General features: G+C 45.4%; 1 protein-coding gene across 3 annotated transcripts; it reads right to left on the bottom strand.

Moving 5' to 3' along the window:
* Positions 1 to 42: 42 nt before the first annotated feature.
* MFSD6 (major facilitator superfamily domain containing 6) lies at positions 43 to 21,634 on the bottom strand. Of its 3 annotated transcripts, none has more exons than XM_072341722.1 (8): positions 21,503 to 21,634; positions 15,671 to 17,267; positions 11,299 to 11,396; positions 6,525 to 6,686; positions 5,848 to 5,946; positions 4,404 to 4,684; positions 2,430 to 2,481; positions 43 to 2,209 (listed from the first exon to the last, which is right to left on the bottom strand). In XM_072341722.1, exons 2-8 carry the CDS (start codon positions 17,212 to 17,214, stop codon positions 2,199 to 2,201), a joined length of 2,247 nt encoding a protein of 748 aa, XP_072197823.1. In that variant the 5' UTR covers positions 17,215 to 17,267; positions 21,503 to 21,634; the 3' UTR covers positions 43 to 2,198. The 3 variants fall into 3 exon arrangements, with proteins under 3 accessions (XP_072197823.1, XP_072197824.1, XP_072197822.1); XM_072341723.1 differs by having other exon boundaries at positions 2,430 to 2,448; XM_072341721.1 differs by lacking the exon at positions 2,430 to 2,481.
* Between the last annotated feature and the right edge of the window lie 21 nt (positions 21,635 to 21,655).

Genomic DNA, 21,655 nt, shown 5'->3' with positions numbered 1-21,655 from the left:
AGGCACCACAACACGAACACACGTAATAAAAGCTCAAACCGATGCCATTCAATACATTATGGATAATTTATATTTCTTAGCACAGTTTTTACAGTTTCACAAATATCAAAACCCAGTGTACATGTCCATTTTGCAACACAGAATGACGCTACAATTCCAAAAAGAGCAGGCATTTCAAAGGAACAATTCCCAAGTGTAAACACAGTGTACAAGCTCTTCACCTCACAATCCAGGTGCTATGCAGTAGAAGCTGAGGTAACACCGTACAGCATGAACTCGACAAATGGCTGCTTTGTCTCAAAGATGGTTTTTAGCATCCTTCTGTCCTGTCGCCTGTTCAGTCCTTGAGTTCTCCCCCAGGTTATACAAACATACAATAAATACATATCCGATTTTAAAGGACACTTGGACAAGTCATGAGGATTTACGTGAGTACAGTACATGTAAGTTCAAGTGCAAAAAAAGGAATTAGTGGCTAGTCATCGATGGTTCTGATTATTTCCTATGGTGTTGGTCCCAGGCACCGCCAGAACACGGGTTGTTCTAAAAGCACAGCTAAAGCACAGCTCAGCTAACTGGATGTCAAAGCAGGTGAAGCTGTGTCCTCCCTTTTCCTGCTCAGCTGCTGCCATCGTCCTCTCTCCTAACACCATGCTGCCGCTCACCTTGCCCCTGTGTCACTGCACAGGCCACGTGGTCCAACAGCATGCTCCATCCTGTGGAAGGCTGCCACTGACATCCTCACGCAGGGCTGAGCGGTACTTACTCAAGTCCTGCAGAAGGTGAGTGCTCAGAATCTCCCAAATACAAGCTGTGGGTGTAAGCAAACGGGCCAAAACACTATCCTGACTAAACCCCCTGGCTCCTCCTCGAGCCCAAGGATCTCCCATCAGCAGCAGCTTTCACTACGCACCAGCCAGGGAGCTGGCAGTGGCTAATAGTGAACAGTAAGTCTTCCAGTGTCTCAACAACGGGCAAAGGAATTCCCAAAACACACTACTATTTCGTTTCATATGCTTTGACCTGAGAATCTCTCTACTTGATTTCTGCTTCAACAACTTTGCCCCTGAAACTCTAATCATTACTATTATTAGGTGATTCCTCCCCGCCCACCCCCCTTCCCCAGGCACTTAAAGCTTGCTGTCATCTTAATAAATAAGCACAGTATCTACACTTCATTAAATAAACCATTGTCAAGATGATGAAATAAATAACCGAAAAAGAACAGCGTGCCCAATGAAACCTTGATCAATCTTCAGTTGTGCAATCTTGATCAAAGATGGTTGTCTCAATACATCAAACCTGAAGTTAACCAAACACACACACACGCAGTGCCCAACTGAAGGGCTGCAAGCACTCTAAAAGCCGCCTTCTAGCTTTTCTGCTACACTAAAACACCACTTCCAAACCTTTCCTTTGCAGAACTAAACCGTTATGTCAAACAAGATAACATCAGCTTTGAAAAACATATTCTCTGAATATGTTTAAGTGATCCCATCGCCATAATACGAAGCTACGCTTGCTAAAAGCTATTCTGTCTCTGAGAAATCTTTACAGTTTTATGCCACTTCTACATGTATTAGATCCATGATTTTTAATACACTGTGCAGGGAAACCTCAGTTTCTCTCTTAATAAGTCCTTTCATTCTGACTCATGAAGAAACCCTAAGCAAAAAAATCAGGAGCTGACCAAGTCAGGCACTCCAGCCTCAGCAAGCCAAGAGTCAACTCCCCTTTTTCTACACATTGCAAAGAAATCTCATAGCACTTGACAAAGCCTTAGCAAAGCAGCCAAGAATTCTTCCTGCATTTAGATCCGACCACATCACTTCCCTCCAGCACTGCAAACTTCTGGCTTCCCTGCCCGTGTTGCTGTGTGTAGTCATGTGAATATTTTTTTATATAGTTAAAAGCTTGCACTGCATCACATTATGATCATTAAGATGAAGGAAGTCCTACTTTTGAGCTCCTACTCCAGCGTTTCCCAGGTGAGAAGCAGAATTCCATGCACTGGATTTGATAAGATGAGCGCATCTCAGGGCCCCGCGGCGGCAGGCTGAGCATCACGATCCGACGCCACGCGGTCACCATCTACTTGGGGATCTGATGTCACTGTTGGTGTTGAACAATTTCCGGACTGCCCAGAATCTGTCACTGTCGTGGGCTGCCTTTCCGAGCCGGCCAACGTACCGCTATTCTCATTGGTTTTCTAAAGAGAGGGGAAAGCACGGCACGCAACAAGTGAGTACAGGCACACATGGCACTGTCCCCAGCGGATATCCCCCCCCCCCGATGCATTCAGGCACTTCTGGAAACTCACAAAGCGCTCACTTGGAAAGCTCGCAACGTAACAAATCAACAAAAGAAAGAAAGCAAAAGTAATGCATTTAAATCCAGATGACACCAATAGCAAGCAGACGTTTGCTTACCTTCCATCTCTTTTCCTAACTGCGCTTCCCCAGGAAGCATGCAAAAAACAAACTTGGTGTGTTTCAAGGGAAAAATAAAGCAATTAACTGGATTTCAGTGTTCAGACAAGAGCATTACTACAACCAAACAATTCCGCACATTTTGTTTCAAACTCCTTACACACAACTTGCCTCAGCAGCTCCTTCCCTCCCCATATACCCTGCAGACTTCCCGGATGGCAAAACTTTTGCAGCAGTGATGCTACATTTTCACCCAGCCTATTCAAACAGGTCTTGCTGAGGAGCATGAGAGCACATTTAAATACCAGCTACATTCATTCCCTGGGATCAAAACAACTGAAACTTGACGTTACAAGATGATTCACTGTCTATAAATATTTGTTTTGTGCTGAAGAATAGAGAATATGGCAACAAAACACCTTTGCCTGGAGTACAGGTGAGCAAAGATAAAACCAAAACCTCAATGAAAGAACGACGAAGGATTTTTGTCACTAGTTCCAGTTCCTGTGCACTAACCTTCCTCCCAAATGATCTATCTGCACGTGCATTTTTAAGGAGGCTATTTGCCAAATTTAATAAGAGATTTGGACAGCCTGTTCAATAGTTGCATCGAATTTTGGCACAGTCAGTGAGAACTGTTTAAAATCAGCTCTGTATTTTTACAGGAGGAAAAGAAGAGTGAAGAGACCACACTCTACAGAGCAACTGGTGAGCCTCAGAGGGCACAACAGCACGTGTGGCTGCTTCACAGAGCTCAGAGAGATGGCCAGCAGTGTCAGCCAAGTCTCTCTCACGCACCACACAAGTGCAAAGCTTCCCCTGCCATGCCCATTGATGTACATTCTGCTGCTGTTCTTCTCTGATAGTTATGTGAGGACAGCCTACACGAGGCAAGACCCTCGAGGACGCTTGCCAGTTGGATCCAGAGCCTTGTCTGTACATGTTACTTTGATGTCAGACATCCAGCATCTCTTTGGTGTCACCATAAAGAGAAAAAAGCACAAATAAAACCTTAGTCCTTACCCCAGGGAAGTTCAAAAAAACCCCAAGCAACCAACGCAGACAAATTAAAGGCAACTTGTCTGTGAATACATTTGCAAATATAAAGACAAGTAAGAAAGGCAGGAGAGAGCTGACCCAGTGGAATCCCTATGCACTCAGCTCTGCTGAGTCACTGTCCTACCTCAAATTGTCCTTTTCTAAAGGCAGAGCTGTGGAAAAAGCATTTCTGTGTTTCCTCCCACCAGGTACGTAAGAGGGAACTTCACCCACTCCTTCCAAAGTGGTAAACACAGTGGCTTTCAGATGACCCATGCTGTTCTAAAACCTGCACTGACACCCCCCTGCTTTCCTTCAGCAGCATGCTTCAGCTCCATTCTGGACAGTATAGAAGAATGGTGTAAAGAGAGGACCACCAATCAGCCAGGTTAAGTTCCAGAACAGCTCTGAACTTGTATAACTCCAGATAAAACAGGGATGAACTTCATCCGAACTGAAGGCTGAGTATCTCACCAGTGGTTGTCTGGAAATCCTATCTCCACTACAACATGGAAATCTGGTAGCATCACCCAAGGAATCAAAATAAAGTAAGGGTGTTTTACTCTCTCCTAAGAAGTTCTAAGACTTGATCCTTAGTTATCGCTTTGTACATTTTGCAAATGCAAACCTGCATGTTCCAGCTAACATGAAAACAAATGCAGACTCACTGGAACTTGAAGATATCTAAGCCTGCAAAACAGAGCCTCGCGCCATGTCTCCCTCTCCTATCTTCAGGAAGATGAAATGTGCATAAACAGTCAGTCCTGCTGTAGTACACACAGACAAAAACTCTATTTCATACACTCCTTCAGCTACTGTTTCCCAGCTCTGAATTCGCTATACACTGACAGAGAATACATGCCAAGTACTAAAAGAATTCCCCAGCTCTAAAGGATTACAAGCACCCACCTACTGGTGGGTGCAAGAGAAAATTACCTGCAAAGGCTGATTCTCAGGCATAGGATGTGTTTTAGATAGCTTAACCATCTCCTTTATCTGGTAGACAGCATAAGCTAAGGTAACCCAAGGAGAAGAGCTGACGCCCCAGGCAGGCTTGTTCACATCCTCCTGTTCCTCCTGGTGTTTCGTTTTCTTCAGAGGCAGCCTGGGCTCCGTCCGAGGCATGACATCTTCTGACTGCTGTTGCACAAGGTCAATAGTTGCTATGGGAACAGGACTGGAAGGCACTGGGATCCTTTCTGCCAGCATCGACTTCTCTGAAGTTTAAAACAAAGTAATCACCAGCCAGATCCAACAAGCATGGAAATAAAAGGTGAAGCAGACAAAGCACGCAGTGATTGTGCTATCAGTGTTCTTATCTCTGTACTGAAAGCTGAACACAGGCACAGTTAGCCAGGAGCCAGACACACCATAACCTAATTAGGGAAAAGCAACTTCGATGCTGTCCCTACAAGCAAAGCTGCTCTGCAGCTGCAGGGAGGTGTGCAAGCTGACTGCAGGAGGGGCTGGTGAGCACAAAGCAGTCCATTCGTTCCCTGCCAGCTATTAGAAATATGGTACCTGGACACTCAGATGTGAAGTCTCAGCAGACCTTCACACCTAAAGTCATCTCATCATCTGAAATACTACTCATTACTTCCTTGAAGTACCATAAAAAAAATGACCGTTGTGACCCTACACGTTGTGTTTAACAATCCTGTAGAGCCAGAGTATTTACACAGAAAAAGTAATCAAACAGATGGGTAGGAAGTATTGGATACTTGAAGTAATAGCTGTAGTCTGTGAGTCTGTAAAAAGCACGTATCATACATGCTGAGAAAACGCCCTGTCCAAGTATTTTACCAATTCTTGTTTTCAAAATGATAAAGCACCGCATGGTTCTCTTGTCTTAAAGAACAACAAATCCTTAGCTTTGCATTAAGTTTTTCTTTCCTCAGTAACAAAGATTGGAGATTAAACATCCATTGGGAGATTTCTCTGAGGTCAGAAAAGCACAGACATGGCTACAAAAGCTGCTGTCCTCTGATGCCATCTCTACCATATCTTACACAGGTCACTCGGATGAGTAGTATAGGAGAATATGCAGTCATTGAGATGGCAGTCTTAGGGACTGATGTGAGAGACATGACTTATTACATCCTTTAAGATAACCTAGAGATCCCCAGAACTAAGAGGACGTGCAGGTATTATATGTTACGCCTTCCTCCTATAGGTAGCCAAGCACTTGATGCTGCACTTGTTACAGCAGCAGCATGCCTGAATTTCTATCACTGCTGAGGGAAAGATTTCTCATTCAAAATCAAATTGTTCAATCAAGATCTCAGTAAGGACACCAAATAAAATGGAAGGTGCAGGGAATTATCTTCGGAGATACCCCATTCATCTTTTTGTGCTGTATTTTAGCAACAGGAATATTTACCTTCTTCTTCATCGGGAACCAACAGCCACTGGATCAGTGAGAACAGAAGAAGAATCACTAAACAAGCCATCCCTATTCCTCTGAATGTGGCAGCAGGACCTGTAACGATAGATATTTTTTAAACCAAGGATCTACTTAACTAGGGAAATAGTACAAGATGAATCAGCAATTCAGACTTTGGGTATCCACTGACCTACATAGACTTTTAGAAGCTCGTTGTATTAATTTTATTTCCCCCCATACTTCTTCAACACGTTTTAAAAGGCCTTTTAACAGAACTGTGAGCTCCTCATTTGTTCAAGAGGCTGCACAGCATCATCCCAGTCACTCACAAAGGATTCCTTTCTCTTAAGGATCAGGTTGTAGGTTTGCCTACACGACACTAAAAATATCCAGGCACAACATAAAATTTAATCCATCTAACTACACCGACAGAACGGGGCCATAAAGCAACCTTCTCTGAACATAGTGCTGACCTTGCTATGAACAGGGGCTGGCACTGGAGACACCCCGAAGCCAATTGCCAGCCTGAGCACTTCTAGGATGCCATAAAGTACATACAGCATATTGCATTTAGAAATGTAACAAGATTTTATGCATCGATACATTGTAAGCCAATAGCCCCGCCAAATCAGAATGAAAATAAATACAAATACTCCAGCATGCTTTTTGCTTACCAAAGTAGTTGACCAAAACCCCTCCAACCATAGCCCCGCATCCTCTGCCCAGGCCCAGGTGCAGGCCCTGCAGGATGCCCTGGGCCGACGTCCTCAGCTCTGGGGGCACCGCTGCACTCAGGTAGGAGATACAGGCTGCCCATATGGCCGCGTGCGTGACACCTGCAGACAGGGAACATTGTGAAGAGAACAAGGAACACTGTGATGAGGACGGGGTCCCCAGCACACTGCATAGCCACTAAGCGACATGAAGAGCCCTTCCCCACCAGTGCCTGCAAAGCATCAATCAAGTGTTGGTGATGCACCACTGGCAAGCAATCTGCAGGGAGATGTGAGGGCTCCTTGTTCTGCAAAGGCTGTCAATGGCTCTTTCTCCCTCTCAGAGACGAGCCCAGAGAAGACTAAACTGCCTTGAAAATCTCTCTGCCAGACTCCTCATCCCTTTGAGTATGACCCAGGCCTGCAGATTCAGGGTTATAAACACTCTTTTTCTTCCCAGAAGAAGGAGAGCCAGGCGGAAAGCCAGTGAGCCACCAAGGTGCAGGAAGAAGCTGCAGGTGGAGCCCTGCCTCTGCCACCTGCCCGGTGGCTTTCTGGGAAGCCAGAAGGAAGGGACAGGAAAAGGCTACATTGAGAAGTTAGAAAAGCAAAAACAGTCCTGGAGCATCACATGTTAAATAAGCCTCAAGTACTTTGCCAGCCTCACAATGAGTGGGAATATTTATTCTTATTCGAGTGGTATTAAAAATAGTAATCACAGCTTACCGATGCCTAAGCTCTGCTGCCTCACTTGAATCAAATGTGTTGGCACAACTGATGACTCAGTCAACACGTTTCTGTCCTCTGCACTCGACTTATTAAAGCACAGTTGGACACTCAAGAATTAATTCCGCATTTAGGCTGGGGGCTCTTCAGAGCAACACAATGCATTAGGTTGTAATATACTTGCACAGCAGCTTAGATTTTGCTTAGCTGTACGTTACAACTAGCTTATGAACCTGATACCGTTCAGGTCTGTTTGATGTCCAAGAGGGTGCAGAGTTGCTGCTCGTTCCAAATCTAAAGAAACACATCACAGTTTAGGGGTCTGCAATAAGTTAACTGCCTAGAAGACAGCAGAGCGCAGAAAAGCCCCTTTTAAACACTGAGGAGACAGCCTTGGAGACACTACATCATCTGGTTTAAAAATAAAAGGCTGACATAAGGATGAGTGTATTTTACCCAACCATTTACAGCTAAAGGCTACTAACCTCACAGGTTTTCCATGGAAAAAGCTCTGAAATTAAGACCCACTGAATATCAATCTTCCCTGTATTATACAGACCCACACAGGCAGTGAAGAAATGCCCCGATAACAAAGCAGAGCTAATGCAGTACACATCACAAAGCTTTTCTTTCACAAACAGTATGATTTACAACTCATGTCAAACATTCTGTCTTACCAGCTCTTCAAGAGTAAACCAAGTTACAAGCCAGGCAAATCCAAACCACACCAGAAATTACTTGAACCACGAGGCACGATACCCCCCTGTGTTTGTCTGCAAACAAAAGGCTGTACTTAACCAGCACCTTCGTGGATGGTTTCACCTCTGCAGGGAGATCCAGGTAGAACACAGAGCTTCTAGTTCCTCTGAAAACAAAGCCACCCCTTCAAAGCTGCTTATCTTACTGGTCTCTCAAGGTACAGGCTTTTTTTCATGTAAATAACGTGATTCTTTAATGATAATTAATTATAGATGAGTGACTTTCTGGAACAGGTTTTACAACAAAAAGAAGTTGGCCTGGATTACTGCTAAGCACACTGACTTTTAACCATTTCTGTAAACAATAAATACAGTTCCACAGTCCTTATTAACACCTCTAACCACCATTTGACAACTCGGACTCTGACAAGGGCAACAACCCCACCGCTATGCTCAGAACAACGTTTAACAAACAGTGTGCTTTCCATACAAGCCCACAGCAGAAAACACGGGGAGCAAAATTTACTCCAAGAGAGATCTTTTCCAATCACAGCCAGTGCAGGATTCGAGCTCTTTGCTCTCCAGACAGACCTGATGCAGAAAGCAGCACCCAGAATAGTATTTGCTGCAATTTGGTGGGTAACCAGAGCGTGAAAGTCACTCATTTTCAGGCTTTTTCCTGTAGTTTTGTACTTCAGAAAAGGTGTGTTGTGCAACTCAGCCGGCTGGCATAGCTGTTAATGGAGAATTTGGACCATTGCTCTGAAACAACCTGAGCGATAAGTTGCAGGTAGCAAATACATTAAAACTTGGTCTGTGAACCGCAAACTGAACGAGACCGCTCACAAGTCTGGGCTGATGCTCTGTATTTACCGTGGGTATCTACCTACTAGAATGTCTTGCCATTCTCAGTTAGAAATCCAGCCTAAGGTCTTGTTTTCATACACTGCATGTGCAAACAAATCCTGCACATTCAAAACTGCGACTAAAGAGCTGGGCTGAAGTTTCTTCCTTTGCTGCTCGGGCGTATAACACGCTTGCAGAGTCCTTGCTGCCCCAGTTACACTGAAAGCAACCAAAATGCCATGCAGCTCTTATTGCCATCAGTAGATACGGTCTGCAGAGTCATCTTCTGAAAGTCTCTCCATGCCCTTTAGCACTGCACAAGGGGATAATCCTCCCTGTATTTCAGTAGCTTCTTAAGAAGAAAAATAAATATGAGGGTCAGCTGAAAGTGCCGCTGACCTCACCATCCCTTCAGCTGAGTATAGCTGAACTAACACAGACTCTGACAGCTTCCTGGAGGGAGAGTTATGTTTGATTGCTGCTAGGATTCCACCAAGGGATTTTAGACACCTACCGACTTGATGCAGTCACGTGGCACACGTGGTACCCACAAGCTCTGCACAAGAAAGCCTACCTTACCTTGCTTTCAAATACTTCTACCCTCACATGCACAAAGCAACCACAACTCTCAGCCCTGTCAACTAACTCAAGTAATAAGTTCAAGCTCCCCCCTCACCAAACCTCACGAAGGTGTCACCTCTTACCCCTACTGACACACGCAGAAAGTAAAGGATGTGGTAAATGCTGTGGAAGAAATAATGAGTCAGAAGGAGAGAGACCAGTAGGAGCAGGGAGGGAAGAGATTCATGGGCAGGAAAATAGAAAGCCATGAGTACTTTAGAAAGATGATCGTGTCCTATCATGGAGCAAGACTGAATGAGATCCCTGCAAGGATCACAGAATAACTCCCTTGCAGCATCAGTGTAAAAACAAATCCACGTGATAAAACAACCTGACATGTGAGTAGAATAAAAACAAGTTCCAAAGGTAAAGAAATGACTTTCTCAGCCCTGACCAATGGATGCCTCCAGGCAGGAACTTAGGGCTGGATTGCTGAGACTCAAGCTCTTCCTCTGTATTTGTACTTCAAGCATCTTTACAACAGGATTACTTGCACATCAGTATCCAGACCTCAGTATTCATCGTTTGCTCCTCCCCAATGTTTAAGCAGGAAGCTTAAAACACACACACACATTCTTCATGCTCTTTGTCACATAACCGCATTTTAACACTTAGGGTGACAGATGAAGCGACAGTACAATCCTTGTGGTTTGGGGGATTTTTGTATCAAGATACAGAAGCTGGCTCTTAAAGCACTTTGGTACAGCAAATAGGCCTTTGTGGCAGGCAGGGAAGGAGATAGGATGCAAATCAGTTTTGGTGTCAGTAGGAATTAATGCAGCGCTCACCAAATGGCACCTCACGTTAAAGTGTCACAGAAAACGGCTTCCGTATATATAGCAGAAAAAGGAAGCACAAACTCCAGTCATGCTACAAAGCTTCCACATAAAACATGCGTTAGATCTCCCAAGCAGCAGTGTATGAAACCACAACACTGGCTTTAACAAAGACGGTTATGTTATTTTTAAAGGCGAGGAAAACGCTCTCTGCATTTCAATCAGCCATTCTCTGGCGGGCCTAGGGACACAAACAGCTCAGTATTCTTCATGTACTGACAGAACTGAAAGGAGAATAGCTCAGATTCTTCTTGGTTTTGAAGAGGGTTAATGGACACAAAGACAGGGAAAAAACGTCATAACATACAAGTGAGAACAAGGTATACTTGAACTCTGTAATGATGGCCTTACAAACTACTTAGAGGATGTGCCTTGGCCTTGCAAACAGAGCTCAATTTACTTTGCACAGACCAGACCTCTGTCCTTCCCGTTATGTCTGCTAAAGGGCAGTGATGTTAAAGGAGCTCTCTTAGCGCTGACAAAGCAAGAAATACCCCCCCCAACCATTAAAAAAATTCAATAGTCTGAAGCACAGATCAAACAGTGCCCCTGAAAAACAGCTGCGGAATAGATTAATTGAGACTGAACGACCCAGTGGGTCCTTGTCCTCTTTAATCTTTACCCGCAGCATCCTTTAAGTAACACAGCCTTCTGCATGTAATGAAGCTGGTGCTCACCCACCAAACAGGATCTGCAGAAGGCACGTACCCAGCTCACGCTCCCTCTCTTTTGTTTAGCTAAAGGGTGTGTTGGCCCTGCACAGCTCTGCTTGAATCAACAGCCAACAGCGCACAAACACAAACCCACCCTTCTGACGTCAAATACTTCCCAAGACAAACAGCAAAGTTTTATAAAGCTGTGCTGTCTGGGATACTTGCAGCCACAGGAAGAACTGAGAGAGAAATGCTGCATTTTTTTACTACGAAAGATCATTTTCTTTCAGTTTGGGTGAAAAACAAACATAAGCAGAGGATGTCATAGGAAAAGGCCACGAACGCACCATCTTACCTTGCAGTACTTCCATCGGGAGAACAGTCCAGGCATTTTCCAGATAGGAGATGTAAATGTAGCGGGCAGTATTGCAGGCAAGACCAATATACAGCACTCTGGATGAATCAAGGAAAAGAGAAGTCAAAGCAATTTCCACTTCCCACTTGCAGTTCATTACAGTGTGCCTTGCTGCTTCAGAAATCAATGGCACACAGGCTTTGCAGGTCTGAAGCATTTGCTCTACACAGCTCCTTTGAGCCCTGCACCTGCACAGGAACTCTCCTCTTGCTGACTCCAAACACATAATCAAACAGTGCTCAAGTTAGAAGAAAGCCTTAAATCCTAATAAAGAAACACCCGAAGGGTCAGCAGAGACACAGGGCTTCCAAGTCCTGCAGCTTCACACCACGCTCTGAATTGAGTTCTATTTCAGAGACCATTTCTGAGTGCATTCAGCATCCCTTCCTAACAATCCTGTTTTCAACTCAGAGATTCATTATTGCACTTTAACAAAAGCCCGGTGTGGATTTGCATTAGACAAATCAATTTCACCCCAATTAATACAATTTTATAGTCCCGCTATCTGTAAACTGCTCACAACTCCTCTAAAAACACATCCCACAGAAGCAATATGCTTGGTAACAACACGCCTCAAGATAAAACTTAGCCATCCTGTTGAAAAGCAGCAGATGCTGCATCTCAGAGTGAAGGGAAAAAAACTGAAGGGGAAAAAAAAGAAGCTCTTGTTACAGTTCTTAAACGATGAGGGACAAAGGCGAGCCTGAGCCTTTTGCAACAACACCAATTTGCCAAGACAATACGGTTTGCTTTCAGTAAGCTGTGCATGTTTGCAGACGCTGCAACTCGTCTGCACACCACTCGGCACAAATTTCACCTCTCCCTTCAACTCAATGTCCTCTGTGCCAATAACAATTCCTTCCATAGCCCCAGCTTCATGTAGCCACCATGTACAGTCCAACTTCTGAAGTGTATTAGGACACACACTACAGAAGGTAAGCACAGCTAAGAGATTTGAAAGCTCCCTTCTTCCTTCCTCTAGCAGTAGGACCCAGGGCGCTGCACACCTGGCAACATGAAAGCACCATCGCATATACCTGTTTGTCCACCCCAGCAGCACAGATGCCCCCAGCTCTCTGTTTAGAACAGCTTCCTGCCACCTTAATTTCCCTTTTATTTACCAACCACTTGGCCAGCCCAGCATGAAGTTTCTTCCTTTCCTCCCAAGATGTTCTCCAATGGCCAGACCACAGGTGAGAACAGGCCTGCTCCTCCCTTACACCAGCACCACCAGCACACCCAGCTACCTGTGCTTTTCCTCAATGCTACGCCTAGAGCCAACTCCCAACTAAGTGTTTCCCAAGAGCAAGTTAGTTACGTTACACCTTTTAATTTATTACAATACGGATGGAGTTTTAAGTAAATTACAGTTACTTGCACGAAGGTTCCTCTCGTTATGCTTTTGAAGGGGCACATCACATGACTATCTGCATGTATTTATGGAATCTTCACAAAATTGCTTACAATAACCACTTAGGCTCTTTACGAGACCTAAAAGGATAACGTAAATGGGCAATTCTCATGAACCGTGTTTGCAGTATCCACAGAGACAGCACATACAATTTGCAGGTTAAACACTTAAAGCCCTGGATCTCTATTTGTGTGGAGGACTCTAAGCTGTTAGCAGCCACAACTAGCAGGCAACTGCCACCCATCAAGACTTGCACAGTGCAATCACGATCAGACAAACACACTCAAGCCCAACCTCAAGAAGATTTTCAGAGGTTAACATCCTCCTCCTAAACACAGCGGCAGCTCTGAGTGCTCCTACACAGGATGCCACTCAGCAATGGTGTCTAAATATTTGATAGCCAGTTCTGTGTGCTCTGAGCATCCTCTCAAAGCACTGGTGCCCTTCACCACAGAGCCTTCTTCCACTTTTTCTGTGGAGGGTGGATAGAGGCAAAGCAAAAAAACCTCTCCAGCACCTGGAGTCTTCCTTTCAGCTCTTGAACCCACTCGACCCCAGAACAGCTTTCTAGCTACACTGATGGCTGCCACGATTACAGGTCCATAAACCAAAAGAAAGTGAGGCAACCTTAGCGCTTGAGTCATCCTACCAAACAGAGAAGTCAAGCCACCACTGACATAACTGAAATGCTCTGTGAAATATTCACAGCTTGCGGGGGATTGTTATGTCATACAAGACCTTACATCAGAATTGCTACAACCATGTAACTTCCTGGACGCCAAAATGGCAAACAAAGAATTTTGAGGTGCTGGAGAAAGAGAAGATATAAATCCTGAATGCTTGTGGCTCAGATGGTTCTGAGAAGGATGTGCAGCTAGAGACTACTTTTCTTATTAATACTAGGAGGAATACCAGCAACTAGGCAGCAGATATAGAAAGAACTATCAATGGCCTCGTGTGCAGAGAAGGGCAACAAAGCTGGAACTTACTGGAACATAAGTCTTACAAGAAGGAGCTGAGGGACTGGCATTGCTCAGTCTGGAGGAGACTCGTGGAGACTTTATTACTCTCTACAGATACCTGAAAGGTTGTAGCAAGGTGGAGTGGGCCTCTTTTCCCAGCTCACTAATGACTGGACCAGAGGGTATAGCCTTAAATTGTATCAGGGGAGGTTCTGGTCCGATGTTAAGAAGCATTCCTTCTCAAGGAAAGGGGTGAGGCATTGGAACGTGCTACCCAGGTGGTGGAGTCACCATCCCTGGGGGTGTTCAAGAAACAAGGAGACACAGCACTAAGAAATGTGGTGGTGATGGGCTGATGACTGGACTAGACAATCTTTGTGATCTTTCCAGTCTTATTGACTCTGGAATTCCAAGTTATGTCTAAAAAGAAAAGAGATTTCTCCAACTGTAATGACTAAATATGAGTAAGCATTAGATAACGATAAGGAAAAAAATCAAGAACAGCTAACCCTGTACACCATCTTTCCCTTTAAAGTCCAGTAGGCCTATTATCCCCACCTTACCTTTTGCGTCATCCTATTCACAAACCTATCGTTCTTCTGGATTCTTTCTTTCTCGAGTCTAAGCCTGAATTTCACACTACAACAATATAAATGGAACAAGCATAACCAAAGCTATCTTTAGCTATCACGACTGTGATCTGACCTCACCACTCCTCCACCATCATATCCTTCTTCCAATCTCTGCACGCATGGTGTCACATTTTCTCAAACTAATTGTTATATTCAGGAATTATACAACTGACTCAAATAAAGAAACCCCTCAGTTCAAAGGAAGAAAGAAAGAAAACACATTCCTTAAGTAAGCTCTCAAGTTACCTTGCTAAGTAACTCAAATGCTTTGAGTAGAGATCAAAATAATCAAAGAAATACAACGTTATAAGAGCAAATGAAAACAGAACAAGAAAGCAAGGAGCAAAAAAAACACAGAATAGAATGTAAAAGAAGCCAGCACAATCACCTTACAAAGGACATCTGAATGATCGTGATTACAAGTGGGACAACTAGAAAAGATGTGCTAACAACACAGACCTGCACTAGCACTAAGCCCATACAAGAACAACTTTATGACTGCATTAGCTCAGATTCACCACTGCCTTTCCTCTTCTAAGGTTGTTTGCTCTTAAATGAACTTAAAACATGCAGAAATAGTTCTGAATAGAGAGGAATACAACATTCAGCAATACATGCTGAAAGTAACCAATTTCACTTCAACGTGGCAAAAAAAAAAGTGAGAAACGAACTCATTTCAGTAGCTGACACACGCAGTTGCAACTACAGGAAGAGAGCAAGGAACTGAACTTGTAAATAACACTATCAAGCTGCAACCTCATTCTGCCAACACCCTGGGCCTGATTGCAAGTGCATGCGCACAGGAGGTGCTCACCCCACTGCTTCATCTGATCCTGCTCCCCTCTCAGCGGGCAAGTGACACCCATGCAGGCTACATTAGGGGCAAAGACTGCCCCGCAGGGAGAAGTGAGCTAAGCAGGAGGTTTCCAGAATGCTGCTACTCACAGGAAGAAACTGTACAACTATATTTCAGAACAGACAATCCTTGAGTAGGAGGCAATCCATCAAGATCTCTGTGAGAATTCTCCATCAGTGAGCTAGGAAACATCTACAAAAGGCTACGGGTGCCATGAATAACACGTGCACTAACATGCAACTGAAATGTGAAGGAAGCACTGCAGAGCATTTTCAGCTCCTAAAATAATAACAAAAACGCCTCCGTGAGGCACCTATGTAACCGAGCAGGACTCGCAACTTAAAAATAATTCACTTGAATTTCACTCTGTATCAGAAGGCCAGGCTTAAAACGCATCATTTAAAACATATATTCATATATAGTTCTTTAATGGCCGCTAACATCTCCTTACCTGATATGACCAACCAGCTCAATCAGTTTGTGGCTGAAGAAGTAGGCAGTCAGCTCAGACACGTGACTGAGCACAGAGCAGACCCCAAAGAGGGTGGTGGTACCATTCAAATCTTCCAAGTGCCAGTAGAGAAAGGTGAACACAAAGCCATATCCAAAGCCCATGAACCACGCCACAAAGAGCACCGAGCCATACTGGATACTACACAGCAGTTTGATTAGGTCCCAAAAACTGAACGACTGTGATTGGCTCATACTGGTTGTGGGAGTGTTGTCAGAGGATTCATTGGAGGCATTTCTGTCCACTTGTGATATTTCCATCTCTTTTCTCTTATTTTCATCTTGCTTGAAGTGCGTATAATGAAATCGAAACTGGGTGGCCACAATTAATGCCATTGTCATCAGAACACCAAAAACAATGAAGACTATTCTGTAGTTCTTGTATTCAGGAGCTTTACATCCTTGACCTTCAATGGCAACTTCTATATGAGTATAGTCGATGCCGATTCCCACAGAGAGCATGGCCAGCCCCCAGCCCAGAGACCCCCACATACGCTGCAGTCCATAACGGTCCCTGTGTTTGCCAAGGTACTGCAGAGTTACCGTGTCCACAATAGTAACAGAGGAAGCACTGAAAAATTCTCCTATTATGACAACAAGCAGAATGAGCAGGAAGATGGCTTCTACTTCTTGTTGATCATAAACCAGCACGGCTTGGTCAGAAGGCATCGGCTTGGTGGTGGTGGCAGACGGGGTGGTGCTGGGGGTCACGTTCCCCAGTGAGGTGGTGATAGTGGTGTTTCTCAACATAAAATGAGTACTGTTCTCCAAGGCAAACTCCACATCACTGCTCTGTGTAGGTAACAGAAACGTTACCTGAGGAGTAGCAGTCCCTGTAGCTCCCAGCGTGACCGGTCTGGAAGTGAGCAGGTCTCTCTTCCCACGAACTTCTGGGGATGCAGTACTCACTGTTGTCAATGGAGATGACACGGAGGTGTTTTGTGAAACGGTTGTTAAAAGGCTGCTTGCATTGGTGGGATGTGCTGGGGAAAGGCCCTTTGGTACACATCTTAAGGTGGCCGGTCTAACAAATCCGATCCCTAAATTAAATAAAACCCAGCATAAAAGTGAGAAGAGAAGGACGATCTTCCCTTTCTTGAAGCGATCCGCAACCACTCCCCAGAAGGGAGCACTGCAAAACTCAATAAAGTACCTGATGCCCACCAGAAGTCCGCTCTGACTGGGTGACATACCCAGCTGCTTGTAATACACAGGGAGCAAGGGGTAGAGAGAGCCATACGCGGAATAGAAGAAAAAATAAAAGACCTTTGAGATCAGAAGATCGTTGTTGATTTTGACGCAGTGCTTTTCTAACCAGTCTAGCTCTTCATCTGCTACGGTGGTTGTCTCTGTTGAAGGGGATTCATTCTGGGGATGTGAGTCTTGATCCTTGGAAATGCCATTGAAAGGATCGGCAAGCACATATTTTCGCTTCTGTTCTTCTTCATCATCGGTTAAAATGGCAACCTTATCATCAGCTGCCATGGCTTACCACAAGCATCCAACACTCGGTGCACTCTCAAGGAACCAAGGCTACCCTGTAAGTAATAAAACACAACATGATGAAGGTACCACAAAGGAACAGGTCTGCTATGCCATTCATCAAGGACAAATGTGGATTTCTTTTTATTTCTTATGTGACATTCCTAAGCAATACAGGCAGTATCAGAGCACAGAAGGCCATTTGCCTGGATTACTGGTGTACAGTAAAATCAAGAAAAACATGTTTTATGACCAACGCTGTGACCAATTGTTCACCCAGCGCGTTCTCTTTTATGTTTAGGAGACAGAATACTCAACATACTCAAAGTTACTGGGGCAATTAAGTGCTATTTTACTTTCTCTATGAAATGAAAGGCTAATAACAGATGTTAAATTCAGTATTTCCTGCAGATCCAAGCGGGATCTGGCACAACAGTTGTCAGAACAAGGGTCAGACACCTCCAAAGCAACAGCCCATTAAAATACTCCAAACCTTAGACAGTTCAGCATCACACAGGTAAAAATACCACCACTAGAACCCCAAACTCCCCCGAGGTTTCTGCTTCTCACTTTAAACATCACTTGTATGGGACACTGTCTACAAGGATCTCTGGTTTCACTTAGGCAGGGAAGGTTACTTACAAAACTTGGACCTGTAAACATTCATGTGTTCAAGGTCAGAAGTTAATCCAAGCACTGCCCGTGCATACACACACAATGCTTTTTTCTTCCAGCTGCTCTAGAAAAACTTCAGAGACTTCCAACTTAAAATAAACAAACACAACGTGTCAAAAGATTAGTCAGAACGTTCTATTTCAGTTGCTAGAAAGGTCAAATGTGAAAGTAGATTTCCCTGCTCTTACCCATGACCACCAAAAGCCACCAAAACCCAGCAGCTGCATCGTTAGTTCCTGTAATTTCCAGTACAGCCAGCCACTTTCACCTGGCCACCTGTGGGCTTTCAGCTCTACGGGCTCACCCATTTCAGGCTCTCTTTCCACAAAACAAGTCCTTTTAATGAGTAAATTACATCAGCCATCATCTGTGCTTCTATTTTGTTTAAGCCTTACCTTGCTTTGACAACAAAACCTCCACAACTGGTGCAGAGCCCCACTGACATAAAGGGGACGATACAGAGGAACAGCTGCTGTTCCTGTCCTGACGAAAGCAGGCTACCCTCACCAGCTTACAGCAGCTTGCTAATCAGCTGCACCAAAGCTTTACAGCATTCCTTTATTCAGGATTGATTCCCTCCTGCAGACCCCATCACAAGATAAAACTCCATCTTAGCCACCTGGATATCAAGACAGATTCCTTCCAACCACGAACCAGAATTATCCTCATGTGAAATGAACAGCCATCCATATCCATGTGTATAAACTCAAAACCACCTGATTTCATATCAACCATACTAGAGACTTGAAAACTAATTTGATCTGCTTGTTAACTCAGCTACCCTTTTGTATTGGAATGGTACAACTGTTTCTGAAGTTACGCTGTGAATGTTGCTGGTCTTCTTCTTCCCTTCCTCCTGTCTTCCAAGAGTCACAACATCCATCCTCTTCTAACCTCTGCTGTGTCCAAGGAGGAATCCAACACTTCCAGCATGCTGACTGCAGCATCTTAAGTAAAAACACTAAGAAAAGTGTATTTCATAATCACTTCTGTAAATATTTTCCCATCCTGAGAGTGTTTCATTGAATATTATTAATAACACAGAATACACTCTTCAGAAACACAACAGCACCAAGACTGGTAGGAGCCATATGGCATTCTTGAATGTTTTGATCACCAGTTTGTTTGGGAGACAGGTTTCGAAAGCGATTTTATTTTGTGAATTTTTTAACTCTAAAAATAAGCAAGTGGAAATGAAAGAGCCAGCAAAGTGGCTTTGTTACTGAAAAATCCACAGAAACCTTACTAATGTGTCTGGCTTTCCTTCTCTTGATCACAAGAACATAAGCCAGCAAGACATTGAATGTACAGCAAAATCAATCAGATGGCAAAAATCAAGGTCTTCTAAGGACCAGCAAGGTGCCTGCCTATTATTTTAACCACAGTCTTCAAATACTGCAGCTTCACTTAGCAGAAACCTGTTCTGATCCACGAGACAGCAGGGGGACAGAAGACAGCACTACCAGCAAGCTGAAAGCAGCAGAGAACAGGAGCGAGAAGAGAGGCCAAGAAAGTAAACGATTCTAGCATGAATAGGAATTCTAACTCATCCAATGCAAGACAGAGCATCAACTACAGTATACACCACACCCTGGAGCAATTCATCCCAAAAACATGGAGAAGGAATCCAAACAAACTAACAGCTTTGCCCTGACTCACAGAGGACTGGCACATCTGGCTTAGGAAACACAGCTCCACAGCTCACAGGGCAAACACCACGGCAGCTTGATAGGGTTAAAAAAGGCACAAACACTCCATCTGCCATCCAACAGAACATTAAGATTTGGGATGGAAAAGCACTGTGAATAAAGCTTAATTCGGCATTAATATTCACTTTGCTGAAAGTTGATAATTAAGTTACAATTAGGGCTCTCAAAGCAAAACACCTAATAGCCCCAAAGTCAGGGTTTGAACATACTAAACTGAATTACAACAGTTCATCAGCCACACCACAGTCCATCAGCACACAGAGAATCAAGAGTTGCTTTAGTCCATCCGGCACCTGCAAAGTGAGCTACATCCATGCTGCCTCTAAAAACACTCTCCAAGGGCAGGGGTGCAACAAAGAAACCAACCTCCCAGCAATAGGCATCTGGAAGAACAGAGCAGGCTGGAGCGCTGTTTGCCTGTGCAAATAAAGCCAGCCAACACGGGATCACTTCCCACCTCACTTTCCCTGAGCAGAAAACTGAGTTTGTAGTTCACTTTGGAAATTGCACAAGTTCTACTATGAACATCTGCAAACAAATCATACACAGAGAAAACGTGTTATTAAAAAGTGCCGTGAAGGTTTATTCAAGTTGCTAATTAATGTTTGCTTCGCAGCAGGTCTATGCCCAAAGGAAACTTACAAACCATCTGCCTTACACAGCAAACTCACCTCCTGTTGTGGCCAGGCAGCAGCCACAGCACTGTACTGGTACTGCAGCTCCTCCTCAGCCCCGTCCCTGCACTGATCCCAAACACAGCACCTCTGGACCAAAGCCACATGTGCCTTTCAGCATTAAACTCTGCATCCAGCAGGCCTACAAGGCTGTCATAAACGAGACAGACCACATCTCGCATTTCCAAGTAAGAGCCCAGTCTGTGAAAGCAGAGCCATCAAACTGACATCTCAGGACTCCCGCTTTCCTAGCCCTGTTTGCCATTTAATGTGTGCCAATCAGGATGCATGCACAGAGTGCAAAACTCTCCACTCCATTAAGGAGTAAAAGAAGAGCAACTACAGGTATTGTTAATACGAGTAACTAGTCTAATAAGTGTATGATGTTAAGATCAGTTCACTTTCAGTCAAGCAGCATGCTCCCAGCTCCAACTTGCTGGTTTTAACTGCTGCTGACTACTGACAATAAGCATCCAGGTACCTTCAATGGCAACCAGCTGTTTGGCCCAGGGCACGCAAGACACGCAGCACCCAGCTTGGGTGGTGAAGTGCTGCTGCAGGTTTAGCCAGATGCAATTCAGGCTGTTCAGAATTCCGTGGCCTCAGTTCCACCCGTGAGCAATGCAGCTCTCTCATCTGCGTGGGTTCGCTCCCACGAGCCGCTCGGGCCGTGCCAGGGCGGCCGTCTACTCTGACCAGCACCGCCCTTCGGAAGGGGATCGTTCCGCTCCCCCTCTGTGCCTGAGGGCTGTCAGGGCGCACACAATCACATGGAAGTCCCTTTGCCCGCCGTTTGTTTACACCCAGTAAACAAATCCAAGCACAAACCGACCTGACAATCGCTTTCCCTGGAGCGCGAGACCCCGCGTTCCTAGGTAACGCAACCACGAACAGAACGAGCCGTCGCCGACATCCGCGAGCGCTCCTACCGCCGGACAGGCGCTCCCCGCGGAACAGCCCCGCCGCGCCACCGGCCCGAACGGCAGGACGCGCCGGCCCGCAGCACGCACCGCAGCTCCCGCACGGACACGTTCCCACGGCCGATTTAACATCAGCACGGGCGGCGGGCGCGCTGCCTCCCGAGCCGGCTGGAGGGCTCTGATGCCCGAGCGGGACGCGGTCACGCAGGAGGCCCGGGCACGCAGCCCGGCGCCGCTCGACGCGAAAGGAAGGCGGCGGCAGAGGAGAAGGCCCAGCGCCCGCGTCCCGCCGCCCGGCCCCGCGCCGACTCACCTCGCCCGGGGGCGGCTGCGCGGGGGGCGCCGGCCCGGCACCATCGCACCTCTCCTGCTGCTGCGACTGCGGCGGGCGCCGTCACCGCGCACCCGGGCCCGCCCCCGCCCGGCCGGGCCCCGCAGACACCAGGCCGCCGCCGCCGGCGCGCAG

This window comes from Excalfactoria chinensis, chromosome 7 (genome assembly GCF_039878825.1).
Source record: "Excalfactoria chinensis isolate bCotChi1 chromosome 7, bCotChi1.hap2, whole genome shotgun sequence".
Classification (NCBI taxonomy): domain Eukaryota; kingdom Metazoa; phylum Chordata; class Aves; order Galliformes; family Phasianidae; genus Excalfactoria; species Excalfactoria chinensis.
This window is presented reverse-complemented; position numbering and strand designations above follow the sequence as displayed.